The 16,232-nt window shown below is 40.3% G+C and overlaps 1 protein-coding gene across 1 annotated transcript in view; it reads left to right on the top strand.

The window, feature by feature from the left end:
- Positions 1 to 16,232, top strand: part of shank3a (SH3 and multiple ankyrin repeat domains 3a) — an 886,564-nt gene that overhangs the window by 679,046 nt on the left and 191,286 nt on the right. Inside the window, exon 19 of the mRNA XM_048610479.1 lies at positions 6,474 to 6,598. Coding sequence (XP_048466436.1) covers positions 6,474 to 6,598 — 125 coding nt within the window. The remainder of the gene's footprint in view (positions 1 to 6,473; positions 6,599 to 16,232) is intronic.

The following is a 16,232-nucleotide window of genomic DNA, read 5'->3' as shown; positions in this document are numbered from 1 at the left end:
ACATTCATTCCTTCCACTCTGTAGCACATATAAGATCCACTGCAGAAATTCACCAATTCTCCTTAGATAGCATCTTTCATGCCAAACTACTCCTATCTAGAAGGACAAGGGCAACAGATACATAGGAGCACTGGCACCTGCAAGTTCCCCTCAAAGTCACACACCATCCTGTATCGTTCTTCCTTTAGTGAAGCTGATTTAAAGTCCTATCCCATGTATTGTTCATCTCTTCTCCAGTTTCTTGTACTCATCTTCACTTTCTCTTGTATCCTTTAGCAGAATGTTAAGCCTGTAAGAGGATGGACAGGAAAACTATTGATGTGGTTTTAAGATAACCAGCCATTCTTTTCTTGTTAAACACATACCTCCAGTGACCAATAATACACTTGCTTAATATTTGGATTTGAGTAATACAGTAACGTACATATAATGTAACTGTAAATTTACTGACTTCCCAAAAACAATTGCTTTGTCTTGCTCTATGTCCACGTTCATTTGAGTCTTTTTCAAAGATGGCCAGCTCAAAAGCACAGCTAATTCACTTTAAACTGCATTGGTGCTGATAAAGTAGTTTACCCCAGATACATAACAGGGAGTTAAATCTCATTTTTTAGCGATTTAAGCATGTTATAATGGCATAATCTTAACGAGATAGAACTCTCAAATTTGTTAACCTTATTTTGGTGCATACTATTTAAAGGATCTAAGTAACATTTTAATCCATGATTAAACTTGGAGGAGTGCACCAATAATCATACCTCACACTTTCACAAGCTGTCACAAAATATACAAATATATAAATTCTCAAAGAGACCATCAAAATGACAAATTTGCCTCACTGATTGCTTATCAAGACAAAAGCAATTAACACCAGGTTTTGTCAGTGGCAGTAAAATAGCTTTTATTCTAAAACACTTTAATAAGAGCCCCTGAAAAAAACTTCCCAAAACACAGAGGCTCAATCATGATTAACACAGACAAAAGACAAATGGTTTAAAATTAATATTGGAGGTTAAAAAGAATATAAACAGGGTAAACAAATTCTGGAGATTAGAAGTCCAGAGCACAACATAGAAAGTTATTTTCACACAGTACTTAGCAATGATGATATGGTGTTTTCTGCTGGTTTATGGTCATTCTTTAATTCCATGGTTGATTAGGTGAACCTCGACCTCTTGCTGTTTTAAAATTCTTCTTAGCTTTCCTGGGTTTTCTGTCTTTTTACCACTTGGTGAGCAAGGGAGAGGTGGTTGATTTCTGTCCACAGAGTTCACAGGCTTTGAAATTTTTTTCTCTGCTCCTAGCACTTACAGCGTTTTAACACTTTGCAACTTGACCAATCAGAAGGCCGTTTTCAGGCAGAATTTCTTTAACTCGAAAATTTCTTAGTGTTGCTCAGTCTCAGATTCTCCCTCTCAGTGCTTTAAAAATCAAAATTGTATCAGAGAGCTCAACAATTTAAAGTTGCAAAACTCTTCTGGTATTTCAATTATAGCAGTTGAACTTCCATTTCAGTTTACACTCCCAAAACCGAAGTATGTGGCCTCTTACAACTTCACACATTATAGTGCAATTGAATGAGTCTGCAATTAAAACATTCATTATTGAGCTGAACTTCTTGTGATTAGTACAGTTTCCCCTGTCTAATCTGAATAACCACCTTTTCCTTCTGAACCTTCCATATTGTTCATAATTACAAAAGCCTTGTTATTCCATTTAGAACAAATCATTGCAAAATGGTATTTTGAGTCACATCTAAAATACATGTTGACCAAACCCTGGATATTCCTGTCATTCATTCTTCTGTGATTGTCCCCAGTTCCAGTTGTCTGTCATAATTGCCTAAGATATCTCTATCATCAGTCTTTTTAGGCATGATTCCTCTTTCATATTGTTTTCAACCTCTATCTGGATGGTCTCACATTGCAACTACTGTTAAGTCCTCAATTTTTTGTGTCACTGCCGAATATCCAGTTAAGCCATGTAGGCCACTGGGAATGAATGGTTTTGCAGGAATTTTGTTTTAAGGCTTCTGAAATCTGTTCCAAAAGTGTATTTCTTTGTGAAAATCTAACTACAGTTCATACTAGGAGTTTACTCATTTTCAATACTTTTGTACAGCCAGTAGTATTAAAGTTATGCGCTGAATTCGGAATCACCAAGTAAATTTTTTGCAGTTTTGCATACAGTCTATTAAATCCAATTATATTGTCATCGACTGAACATCCATCCTGTTTTTAAACTTATTGAAATATGACAAATGGCCAGAAGCATTCACTAGGTCATCCTGCATCTATGTTCGTCCTTAGATTTCAGTAGAATTTCCAAATATTGTTGAGCGTCTAGCTCTGAAACTACTGTGCGTCAGATCTTTATTCAAGTAGGAAGTGACAACGCCACAGCTTGCTTCTTTCTTGGTGAAGATATACCCCATGTCCACACATCCATTTCATTTTACCATGATTGTAAAGCTCGGCTTCATAAAACATCAGTGTGAAGTTATATCCCAACACTTGCAGTCAGTCTGCTCTAAAATAGCTCCAATTACAGTCTTCTGTCTGAAAAGACCTCTTAATTTCCAATCTTCTGTCTGAAAAGACCTCTTAATTTCCAATCTTCATGATAAATTGATCACCCCTTTTCCAAAAGTCAGTATGGATCTAAGCGAGTCTGAGACAGAAACCAATTCACATTTCTGTGCAGATAGAGTTTATTAACTACATAAACTGACCCAGGTCCTTCCACACACAAATCTCACTAGTTTCCACTTTAGATATTTTATCATCAACCTTTACAGAGATGTTATTGCATACCTCTGGAGCAGATGGGATGGACTTGTAGCCAGGTCTCCTCTTCCAAAGGTACTGTAGCATCCGAAAAGAACTGAGAAGTCACTGATTCCCACTTTACATCCACTAAGTTAATGAATCATTTAGCCCCAGTCACCTGTTTGACTATTTGTTATATTAACACCCTACTCAAACCTGTTGCAGTCTCCTACGTGAACCCATTGTAGTTTCCAAATCTGCCATTTTTCAATTTCTTACAATCTCTGGTTCTACCTCTTTGCAACCACTTCGTCTTAAAAATCATAGTATTCTCCTCCAATACCAGCAGTTCATAATCCAAAAGAGCGCAAGTCAATCCTGTTTTATATCACTTCATAGTCTCCTACATTAATCCATTGAATTCTCAAGCCCCACCCATTACAGTGCCCTATTTTAACCCCATTACAGTCTTGTGTCTTTCCCTCTGTGTATTTTCAGTCTGTCATTATAGAGGAATATACAAGAAGTCTCCCTGCAACAGTTGCCATCTAAGGGTCCAGTGAAAGTGAGGAACTGAAAGAAATTAGTTATAAAAATGTATTGTTTGAGAAATTATTTGGACTGAAAGTTGACAAATCCCTGGGGGCCAATGATCTTCACCTGATAGTGTTGAAAGAGATAGCTACAGTGATATTGAATGTATTAGTGGCTGTTCTTCAAAATTCTATTAATTCTTCAGTGGTCCCTGCAGATTAGAAGGTTGCAAATGTAACCCCATTATTTACGACAAGAGGGAACATGAAAACAGAGAACTATAGATGTATTAGCCTGGTGTCGGTAGCAGGGAAAATACTGGAATCTATTAGAAAGGTTGTGATAACTGGATGCTTGGGAAATAATTGCCTGCTTGGGCAAGGTAAAAATGGATTTATGAAGGGGAAAATCATGACTGACAAACCTACTAGAGGGAGAGCTGGTGGATGTGGTGTATTTGGATTTTCAGAAGGCTTGATAAAGTCCCACAACAGAAGGTTATTAAACAAAATTAAAGCATAGGAGATAGGGAATAAATATAGTAGCATAGATTGAAGAGTGATTTAAGAGAAAACATGCAGTAGAATAAATGGGTCATTCTCAGGTTGGCAGTCTGTACCCAGTGGGTTACCACAGGATAGGCCCTTGGCCTGCAATTGTTCACAATCTATATGAATGGTTTGGGGGTGGGGATCAATTGTAACATTTCCAAGTTTTCAAATGAACAAAATTTGGTGGAAATGAGAGTTGTGAATGGCATGCAAAGAGGCTTCCGGATGACTTAAATCTTCTCAGTGAATGTGCAGATGGAATATAATGTGAATAAGTGTGAAGTCATCCAATTTGGTAGGAAGAATGGAGGTGCAGAGTATTTCCTAAATGGTGAGAGATGTTGATGTCCAAAAGAACTTATGTGTCCTTGTTTGTAAGTTACTGAAAGCTGATATGCAAGTGCCACAAGCAGTTTGAAGGCAATCGGTATGGTGGCATTTATCACAGGTGGATTTGAATATAGGAGCTAAGAAGTCTTGCTTCAGTTGTATAAAACACTGGAAAAGACGACATCTGGGGTAACATGTGCAGTTCTGCCCCCCTTACCTAAGCAGAGATACAATTGCAGTAGAGAGAATGTAGCAAAGTTCACCAGACTGATTTCAGGAATGCTGGGATTGTCCAATGATGAAAGATTGAGGAAACTGTGCCTCTGTTCTCTGAGGTTTAGAATAATGAAAGAAAATCTCATAGAAACTTACAAAATTCTCAAAGACCTCGACAGGGTCAATGCAGAAAGGATTCTATCTGGATACTAACATGTCTAGAACCAAGGGGACACAATCTAAACATAAAAGGGAAGCCATTTAGGACTGAGATGAGGAGGAACTTCTTTGCTCAGAGGTTGGTGAATCTTTGGAAGTTTCTACTCCAGCGAATTGTGAAAGCTTAGTTATTTAGTAGATTCAAGATTGATATAGAGATTGATGTATTTCTAGTTCCTAACAACATCAATTGATATGGAGATATCACTGAGGTATGGCTTTTAGATGACTAGCCATGATTTAGAATAATGGAGGTGGCTGAATAGTCTACTCCTGATTCTATGTTCCTACATTTACTTTAAGCAGTGTTCTGCTCTACGCACGATAGTCTTCTGCTCTAACCATATTACTGTCTCCTACCTCACTCTAATATAGCCAAAAAATTCAAATGCAATGTATTCTTCTAAACTGTCCTATTGCATTACTGTACATTAAAACATTGCAGCCTCCTATAATGCCCTCCTCTATCTCCTAGCCTAAACACATTTCAGTCTCTTATGCTACATCTTCACAGTTCCATTCTCAAAACCTGTTGCAGTTTCCTGAACCACTCAGTCATAGTTCACTATTTTAACCCACCACAGTCATCTATTCTAACACATCACAGTGTGCTCCTCTAATACTGCTGCAGACCTGTTCACCCGTTTGATCAGCTATTCTTAACACATTGCAGATTCTTACTCTAGACTCCTTGTATTCTACTCTAGCCCCTTTGCAATCTCCTAGCCTACCCAACTGTAGACTTCAAGTCAGTTGCATTGCATTCTCTTATACTCTCCGCTCTCAGCTCCCCCCTCTAACCCCACCAGTCTGCTACAGTATCCCATTATATTCTCGTACTCTAATCCATCATAGTCCTCTATTGAAGCCTTTTTCTGTCTTCTTCTCTATCCCATTGCAGTCTCTAGTTGAATTGCATTGAAATCTCACACACCTCCTTTCTTCCTACCAAATTGGATGACTTCACACGTATCCACATTACCCAATCACAGCCCCATTCTTCTTCCCCATCTTTCACAATCTTCTAAAGTACTCCCTCGTGGTCCCCAACTCTAAGGTAATGCAGTTTTTTTTACTGTACTCCATCACAGTTTGTGTTGTTTAACTCATTGAGATCTCCTATTCTAATCCCATTCTGGTGTTTTATTCCAACCTGTTCCGTTCTCCTAGGCTAACCCACTGTGGCCCCCTACTTCATCCCCGTTGCATTCTCTACACTGTCACAGTTTCCTAGTCTAAGCCATTGCATTTTCCCTAGAACAAACCAATTTTATTATATTTTCTCTAACCCATTCCAGTCCTGTCATCTAACCTATTGCAATTTTCTGTCTTCATCCCATTCAATTTCCCTACTGAAATCCATTATTGTCTTCAATGTAGATCCTTGGTAGCCCAGTACTCTACCCCATTACAGTCCCCTATGCCACCCCCTTTTGTCTCCTACTTTATCTCTTCATATAAATACTGTCATTTTCTCCCCCTTCACAATGTGAGGATTTAAAATTGAATATTTCTCATTGAAATTAATACAGGTTTAATCAGCATTCTGTTTTGCTCTTCGCATAAGTCAACAGGCCAGACCCTTCCAAATTTCGATATTCTTTATATCAATAAGCTGACCTAGCCTATCAATGTAAACACCTTTATTTTACTCAACTATCTGTAGATAATTTTGCCAAATAAGAATAAGAATTAATAACAGGAATAATAAGAATATTATTTAGCACTATCAGCATCTCAAAATATCTTCAATGCAGAGAAAATCAAGATTCAAAAAGCACTCAGTTAAAGGGAATAAGAGAGTAGGTACAAGCTAATGTAATTGGTTCACTTAGACTCTATTTTTTTCCCACAGCGGAGACTCCAATTGAAGAGTTCACCCCGACACCAGCATTCCCAGCATTGCAATACCTGGAATCTGTGGATGTGGAAGGAGTGGCATGGAAAGCTGGACTTAGGACGGGAGATTTCCTGATTGAGGTAACTATGAACTTCTCCAATTAAGAGCTAACAGAATCACAGAAAATAAGTCTTAGAGCAACCTGATTTGTATCTGGGGAGGAAGTACAATTGGGGAGCTGAGACTTAAAAGCATTTTGATGATCCTGAAAAGAACTGGAAATGTTGATTCTGGAAAATTGTTACCTTCTACACTAATATAGAGTATTTTCCTGCCAACCTGGGATGTTAACTAGAGTCCTGTTCAGTTGGAGTGTCATGCTGATGGTCTTTTAGCCCAGAGTGTTGAGCCAGTGCTTCTTAGCTGGGGACCTCGTTTTTGGTCTTGCTAGCCTGGATGGTTGCCTAATATCAGGATTTAGACAGTTAATGCTAGGGCCCTGGGGACTGTTGAACAGAGAAACCTAGGGGATACAGATACATAGTTCAGTGAAAGTGGCATCACAGGTAGACAGGGTAGTGAAGAAGACATTTAACACGCTTGCCTTTATTGATCAAAGCATTGAGTGTAGGAGTTGGGACGTCATGTTGTGGCTGTACAAGACATTGGTGAGGCTACTTTTGGATTACAGCGCACAATTCTGGTCGCCCTGCTATTGGAAAGGAGTTATTAAACTGGAAAGGGTGCAGAAAAGATTTACAAGAATGCTACCGTGACCAGAGGAGAGGCTAGATAGGCTGAGACTTTTTTCCCTGGAGCATAGGAGGATGAGGAGTGACCTTATAGAGGTTTATAAAATCATGAGAGGCATTGTTAGGGAAATAGAGAAGGTCTTCTCCCTAGGATGGGGGAGTCCAAAACAAGACGGCATAGGTTTAAGGTGGGAGGGGAAAGATTTAAAAGGGACCTGAGGGGCAACTTTTTCAGACAGAAAGTGGTGCACAAATGGAACGAATTGCCAGAGGAAGTGGTAGAGGTGAGTACAATTACAACATTTAAAAGACATCTAGATAGGTACATGAATAGGAAAGGTTTCAAGAGATATGAGCCAAATGCAGGCAAATGGGACTAGGTCAGTTTAGAAAACTGATGGGCATGGATGAGTTGGACTGACCGAAGGGTGTCTTTCCATGCTTAATGACTCTATCTTTCTATTAAATGCCACGTAACATTTTGCGTTTCTCAAATGTCTGTAAAATCATAATTATTACACAGAAGATAAAAGCAATGGGAGGTATTCAAGGAATTGGTGAGGGCTTAGATATATTCCTGTTAAAAATGGTGGGCCCCCCAAAACTAGAGCTGAATTGATGTCAGGATAAGGGAAAAAGTGAAATTCATGTCAAATACTGAAAGCTCAACACTGCAGAAAGCTTGAGGAGAATAGAAACTGTATTGATTAAATTAAAAAGCAAATTACTTGTCCATAGGGAGGCAATGCCTATTATGTACATGGCAGCTGAAAAAGAGTTTACCAAACCGATGCTGTTTTCTAGCTCTTAGTTCCTATTTCCACAGGTTAGCATATTTGAGTGCATATCCAAGCACTTTCCAAACCTGGTAAGGTTTCTGCCTGAATTATCTCCTAGGGTAATGAGCTGAAAATGCCCACCGCCCTCTCGGTGAGAACACTTCTCCCTAACTCCCTTCTATCCCTTTGACTAATTACATTAGTTCATTAGACATTAAGTCAATAACAACACTGTATAATGTAGAAAAGAAACCGAGGCAGAGTGACTTCAGCTTTGTAGTTTTCTGAAGACTGAGTGGCCTTTACTTTAATGTCAGGAGTATTAGTTAAGACAGATGAGTTAAGGATTGCGTTAAGGGAATTGCAATGTTGGTGCCATCACAGAAACATGGTTGAGAGAAGAACAAGACTGGCAACATAACATTCCGGGCTACAGGATCTTCAGGCAGGACAAGGGTGGGTGCTGCCTTATCCGTTAGGGAGTCCGTTACTGCTGAAAGGAGGGAAGATATCTTGGAACGGTCAACAAATAGGCTTTGTGGGTAGAACTTAGGAATAAAACTGGGGCAATCTCAATGTTAGGAGTGTACCATAGGCCCCCAAACAGTCAGCAGGCAACAGAGGAGAAAGTGGTGGTGGAGGGTTGTTTTTCGGACTGGACACCTGTGACCAGCGGTGTGCCGCAGGGATCGGTGCTGGGTCCACTGCTTTTTGTCATTTATATAAATGACTTGGATGTGAACATAGGAGGAATGGTTATTAAATTTGCAGATGACACCAAAATTAGTGATTTAGTGGACATTGAAGAAGGTTACCTCAGAGTACAATGGGACCTTGATCAGATGGGCCAATGGGCTGAGGAGCAGCAGATGGAGTTTAATTTAGATAAGTGTGAGGTGCTGCATTTTGGAAAGACAAATCAGGGCAGGACTTATACAGTTAATGGTAAGGTTCTGGGGAGTGTTGCTGAACAAAGAGACCTTGGCATGCTGGCTCATAGTTCCTTGAAAGTGGAATTGCAGGTAGACAGAATAATGAAGAAGGTGTTTGGTATGTTTGCCTTTATTGGTCAGTGCAGTGAGTATAGGAGTTGGGAGGTCATGTTGCAGGTGTACAGGGCATTAGTCACTTTGGAATACTGCATTCAATTCTGGTCTCCTTGCTATAGGAAAGATGTTGTTAAACTTGAAAGGGTGCACTAAAGATTTACAAGGATGCTGCTGGGGTACTAGAGTTTGAGCTGTAGGGAGAGGCTGAATAGACTAGGGCTAATTTTCCCTGGAGCATCGGAGGCTGAAGGGTGACCATACAGAAGTTTATAAAATCATAAGGGGTATGGATAGCGTGAATAGTCAAGGTCTTTTCCCCAGAGGAGGGGAGTCCAAAACTACAGGGCATAGGCTTAAGGTAAGAGGGGAAAGACTTAGAAGGAGCTTAAGTGTCAAATTTTTTATGCAAATGGTGGTGCATGTATGGAATGAACTGCCAGAGGAAGTGGTGGAAGCTGGTACAATTGCAACATTTAAAAGATATCTGGATGGGTGTATGAATAGGAAAGGTTTAGAGCGATATGGGCCAAATGCTGGCAAATGGGACTAGATTAATTTAGGTTATCTGGTTGGCATGGATAAATGGGACTGAAGGGTTTCTGTGCTATACATCTCTATGACTGTATGACTCTATATGCAGCCAATTCACTAAGGCTTGTGAAAATAAGAATAGAATAATTATATTAGGGGACTTCAACCACCCCAACGTTAATTGGGATAGTCATAGTATAAAGGGTTTAGATGGGGAAGATTTCATGAAATGTATGTAGGAAAGCCTTTTATATGAACATATGGATGACCCTACAAAGCAAAGTGTAGTGTTGGACCTAATTCTGTGCAATGAAGCTGGGTAGCTGTTCAAGGTGACAGTGCGGGAGAATCTTAGTGATAGTGACCACAGCACCACACATTTTAAGTTTTTCGTGGGAAAGGAGAAAGACAGTCTGCTAAAAAAAGAGTTTTGGTTTGGGTAAGGCAGATTTTATTAAGATTAGTTAGGATCTGGCCAAAATAGACAGGAAACAGCTACTTGAGGGTAAATCTAAAGCAGAACAGTGGGAGGTGTTCAAAAGCCTGTACTGGAGAGGTACAGGTCCAATGTGTTGCCTTTAGAATGAAATGTAGGAGGAACAAGCCCAGAGAACCCTGGATGTTGAGAAATATTCAGGACAGAATAAAAGGAAAAGAGAGACTTGTTACAAGTACAAAAGGAACAAAACAACAGAGGCCTTACAGGGATACCGGAAGTGTAGTGAAGAACTCAACAAAGCAATTAGGATGGCACAGAGACGGTATGAGAAAACACTAGTGGGCAATATTAGAGAGAATTCCAAGTTATTTTTTACAAATATATCAAGACGAATAGAATACTGTGGAAAGAATAGGGCCTATTAGAAACCAAAGGGGCAATCTGTGCGTGAAGCCAGAAAACATTAGTGTAGAGTTAAATGAGCATTTCACATTTGTTTTTACCCAGGAGAAGGAGGATGTAGGTACAGAATTTGAGAAGGTGGACTGTAAAGTTCTTGATTAGATTGTTGTAAGAAGTGAGAACATATTGGAGGTTTTGGCAGATTTAAAAGTGGACAAGATACCAGGTCCGGATGAGTTGTATCCCAGGTTGCTGTGGGAGACGAGGAGGAAATCGCTGCAGCCCTGACACAAATTTTTAAATCGTCTCTGGTCACAGTGGAGGTGCCAGAGGACTGGAGGACAGCTCGTTAACACCTTTACAATAAGGGTGGTAGAGATACACCATAGAAGTATGAACCAGTGAGTCTAACATCAGTGGTAAGGAAACTATTGGAGAAAATAGGGCAGCACGGTGGCTCAGTGGTTAGCATGTGTGTTTCCTCCGGTTTCCTCTGACAGTCAAAAAGTGTAGGTTAGGTGGATTAGCCATGGGAATTGCAGGGTTACAGGAATAGAGTAGGTCTGGATGGGATGCTCTTCAGAGGATCAGTGTGGACTCAATGGGATGAATGGCTTGCTTCCACACTGTAGTGATTCTATGATTCTAAAATAGTGAAGGAAAAAAATAATTTCAATCTAGAGAGGCAAGATTTGACCAGTGATAGTCTGCATAGCTTTGTCAAAGCAAGGTCCTGTCTAACCAATCTGGTAGAATTTTTCGAAGAGGTGAAGAAGTGTTTAGATGATGGTAGGGCAGTTGATGTAGTTTATATGGATTTCAGCAAGGCCTTTGACAAGGTCTAACGTGGGAAATTGGTAAAGAAGGTAAAAGTACATCAGACCCAGGTTAACTTGGCAAGATGGATCCAAAAGCTGGTTTAGTGGTAGTGGAAGTTTATTTGTGTGACTGGAGCTCAGTGTGCAATGGCATACCATAGGGATCAGTAATTGGTCCCTTATTGTTTGTGAAATTCATAAATGATGTAGATGAGAATGTGGGATGAATGATAAATAAATTTGCCAATTGGCTGGGTGTTGACAGTGAAGAGGAAGGTGTTAGTTTACAGGATGATATAAACCGATAGACAGATAGACAGATCAGTGGCAGATGGAATTTAACCCTGATAAATGTGAGGTGATATGCTTGAAAGAAGGAATAAGACAAGGAAGTGCTTAATGAATGGCAACTAGAAAGCTCAGAAGAAGAGGGATCCTGTGTTGCTTGTCCCCAAATCCATGAAGGTAGCAGGACAGGTTAACAGAATAGTTAAGAAGACATAAGGAACACTTGCCTTTATCAGTCATGGAATAGAGTATAAGAGCGGAGAGGTCATGTTGGAGCTGTGCAAAACGTTGGTTAGGCCACAGCTGAAGTACTGTGTACAGTTCTGGTCATCATATTATAGAAACAATGTGGAAGTGCCAGTGTTTGACTGAGGTGGACAAAATCAGAAGTCACACAACAGGTTCTAGTCCGACAGGTTTATTTGAAACCACAAGCCTTCAGAGTGCTGCTCCTTCGTCAGGAGATGGTTGAGATGGGAATCGGTAGGCTTGTGCAAGATTATGAGTGGCATGGTATAGGAGCTGTTCTCCTTAGCTGAAGGGTTAATAACAAGGGGGCAAACTTTTAAAGTGAAACTCGAGAGGTTTAGAGGAGATATGAGGAAAGGCTTTTTCACCCAAAGTATGTGTGTGTGTCTGGAATGTATTGCCTGGGAGGGCAGTTGGTGGGAAATCTCATATATGTATATATATATATATATATATATATATATATATATACATATATGAATACTTGATGTGTTATCATATTCAAAGCCAGGGAAATGGGACTAGTGTGGGTGTAGTATATTTTTAGTGTTATAGACTTGCTGGACAGAAGTGCCTCATTTGTACTGTATAATTCTATGATACATTAAATCTATGCCCCCTACTTGTTGACAGATTTAGTATTCAGTTTGAGAGTGAGAAAGTTCAATCTGAAACAATTGTGCTCAACTTAAATAAGGGTAATTACAAAAGAATGAGGTTAGAGTTGACAGGAGTGGACTTGGAAAGGCTTTCAGCAGAATTGAGGTTGATGAAGAAAGGCAGATGTTTATGAAAATAGTTCGGGGCTCATAACAAAGATATATCCCAATGAAGAAGAAGGATTCTAGGAAAGGGATAAACCAACCATAGCTAACCAAGGGAGTTAAGGAAAATATCAATTGAAGAAACAAATATACAACGCGGCAAAGATAAGTGATAATTCAAAGATTATGAATTTTTTAAAGAACAGCAAAAGATAAGAAAAAAACAGAGAATAAAATTTGGAGTATAAGTTAGTGGATAATATCAATATTGAGAATAAAAGCTTCTTTAAATACTTAAAAAGGAAGAGACAGCCCCCTTAGAGAATTAAGCTGGGGAAATAATAATGGGGAACCAGGAAATGGCAAAGGAATGGAATAAATACTTTGCATCACTGTTTACAGTGGAAGATGTGAGTAGTGTTTTAAAAATACCAAAAAATCAAGGGCAAAAGGGAGAGAGAAAACAAATACAAAAACTAACTCTAGAGGAAAGGTACTAAGGAAACTAATGGGGCTTAATGCCGATAAGGTCTGATGAGTTGCATCCTTGATTTTGATTGAAGTCGCTGCAGAGATTGTGGATATACAGGTAGTAATTTCCAAGAATCTTTAGATTGTAACACCCTCAGTCAAAACAGGAGGGAGACAAAAACAGATTAATATAGATAATTAACTTACCATTTGTTATTGAGAAAATGTTAGAGTCTCGTATAAGAGACGTGATAGCAGAGCATTTAGAAATATATAGTAACACCAAACAGCATCGGCATGAAAGGGAAATCATGCCTATAATGTTTTATTGAATTCTTTTAAAAAAAACAACTAACAAACAGGATAGATGGGGAGAAATAGAGGATATAATATATTTAGATTTCAAAATGGCATTTGATCAGGTACGAGATGCAAGGCTTCTTAATAAGATAAGTTCCCATGGTGTTATGGGTAGTATATTAACATGGATACAGAATCAACTAACCAATGGAAAGGATAATGGAGGTATTTTTAGGATGGAAACCCATAACTATTGCAATGCTGCAGTGTTCAGTGCTGGGACTGCAATTATTTACAATATCTGTTAATGGCTCAGATGAGGGAAATGAATGCACTATCATCAAGTTTGCAGATGACATAAATATTAGTGAGAAGGCACATGGTGATGCTGACACAAAGGGTCTGCAAAAGGATATTGGCAGGTTAAGCGAGTGGTCAAAAATTTGGCAGATAGAATATAATGTGTGAAAATATGAGGTTATACAATTTAGCATGAAGACTAGAGCAGCTGAATATTATTTAAATTGGGAAAGTCTGCTGAAAGCTACAGAACATAGGGATTTGGGGATCCTCATGCATAAATCATAAAAACTGATTATACAAGTTCAGCAGGTAATAGAGAAGGCAAATGAAATGTTGGCCTTTATTTCAAAGGGAATCGAGTATAAAAATAAAGAAATCATGCTAAATGATCCAAAGTAGTAGGTAAACCATAACTAGAATACTATGAACAGTTTTGGTTACGTTATCTAAGGAAAGATTTGTTGGCATTGGAGGGAGTCCAGAAGAGGTTCACTGATTTTGCTGCAAGACATGGAGGGGTTCTTTTCTTTAGATGAGAATTTAAATAGGTTGGGCCTAATTTAACGCATTGCTTGACATATCCTCAGTATCAATTTAAAATACTGCCCCAATTAATAGAGAGAAAAAACTTGAAACTCATCAACTGCTCACTTAACTACAGAAAACTTTTATTAACCAGTAGCGATGGGACCAGGAGTGTCCTAGTTAATCAAATATTCCAATAATCAAGAGATCCACATAATCAATGTCAAAACGCACAAACTAATAGAAATGTAATGCGGGGATATATATATCACTGTTATACTTTATTTACAGCATAAATCACTTAAATAATAATGCAATAAATAAACTTACTGGCAGAAAGCCTTCTCACTCACACCCTCAACTGACTACTCAGACTTTGTGAAGATACAGGTATATAATTTTTGGCAGTTTATCGAGATTGCCGGTTCCTAAGGTGCCAGTTAAAACAAAGTTTGCAGTACTCACTGAATATCAACGCTTCCAGATTTCAATTCTCACACCCATTGTTGGCCTTGAGTTTCTTCTCTCTGACCAGTCCTCATTGAAACAAATTCCCTCAGTCACCAAATTCCCAGATTTCAATCTATGACTAGCTACATTCAGGGTCAAGCTGCCTTTTTCATGCCCACTTACTGATTCAGAGCATTTTTCTTGTAGTTACTATTTGATAGCATCAGCAACAGCTAACGTTGAGAGTAGGCAGAAAAGGCACAGAATATACCAGGCCACTCTAATATTTAAGACAACAAGGTGTAGGGCTGGATGAACACAGCAGGCCAAGCAGCATTATAGGAGCAGAGAGGCTGACGTTTCGGGCCGAGACCCTTCATCAGAAAAGGGGGAGGGGAAGGGGGTTCTGAAATAAATAGAGGGGAAGGCGGATAGAAGATGGATAGAGGAGAAGATAGGTGGAGAGGAAACAAACAGGTTGAAGAGGCGGGGATGGGGCCAGTAAAGGTGAGTGTAGGTAGGGAGTTAGGGAGGGGATAGGTCAGTCCAGGGAGGACGGACAGGTCAAGGGGGCGGGATGAGGTTAGTCGGTAGGAGATGGAGGTGCGGCTTGAGGTGGGAGGAGGGGATAGGTGGGAGGAAGAACAGGTTAGGGAGGCAGGGACGAGCTGGACTGGTTTTGGGATGCGGTAGGGGGAGGGGAGATTTTGAAGCTTGTGAAATCCACATTGATACCATTGGGCTGCAGGGTTCCCAAGCGGAATATGAGTTGCTGTTCCTGCAACCTTCGGGTGGCATCGTTGTGGCACTGCAGGAGGCCCAGGATGGACATGTTGTCTGAGGAATGGGAGGGGGAGTTGAAATGGTTCGCGACTGGGAGGTGCAGTTGTTTATTGCGAACCGAGCGTAGGTGTTCTGCAAAACGGTCCCCAAGCCTCCACTTGGTTTCCCCGATGTAGTGGAAGCCACACCGGGTACAGCGGTGCAGTATACCACATGGGCAGATGTGCAGGTGAACATCTGCTTGATGTGGAAAGTCTTCTTGGGGCCTGGGATTGGGGTGAGGGAGGAGGTATGGGGGCAGGTGTAGCACTTCCTGCGGTTGCAGGGAAAAGTGCAGGGTGTGGTGGAGCTGGAGGGGAGTGTGGAGCGGACAAGGGAGTCACGGAGAGAGTGGTCCCTCCGAAAAGCAGATAAGGGTGGGGAGGGAAAGATGTCTTTGGTGGTGGGGTTGGATTGCAGATGGCGGAAGTGTCGGAGGATGATGCGTTGGATCCGGAGGTTGGTGGGTGGTACATGAGGACGAGGGGGATTCTTTTTTGGTTCTTATTGCGTAGATGGGGTGTGACGGATGAGTTGCGGGAGATGTGGGAGACACGGTTGAGGGCGTTCTCGACCACTGAGGGGGGGAAGTTACGGTCCTTGAAAAATGAGGAAAACTGAGATGTACGGGAGTGGAATGCCTCATCCTGGGAGCAGATGCGGCGGAGGCGAAGGAATTGGGAATAGGGGATAGCATTTTTGCAGGAAGGTGGGTGGGAGGAGGAGTATTCTAGGTAGCTGTGGGAGTCGGTGGGCTTGAAATGAATATCGGTTTCTAGGTGGTTGCCCGATATGGAGACAGAGAGGTCCAGGAAGGGGAGAGAGGTGTTAG

The sequence above is a fragment of the Rhincodon typus genome, chromosome 22 (genome assembly GCF_021869965.1).
Source record: "Rhincodon typus isolate 14 chromosome 22, sRhiTyp1.1, whole genome shotgun sequence".
Lineage (NCBI taxonomy): Eukaryota > Metazoa > Chordata > Chondrichthyes > Orectolobiformes > Rhincodontidae > Rhincodon > Rhincodon typus.
This window is presented reverse-complemented; position numbering and strand designations above follow the sequence as displayed.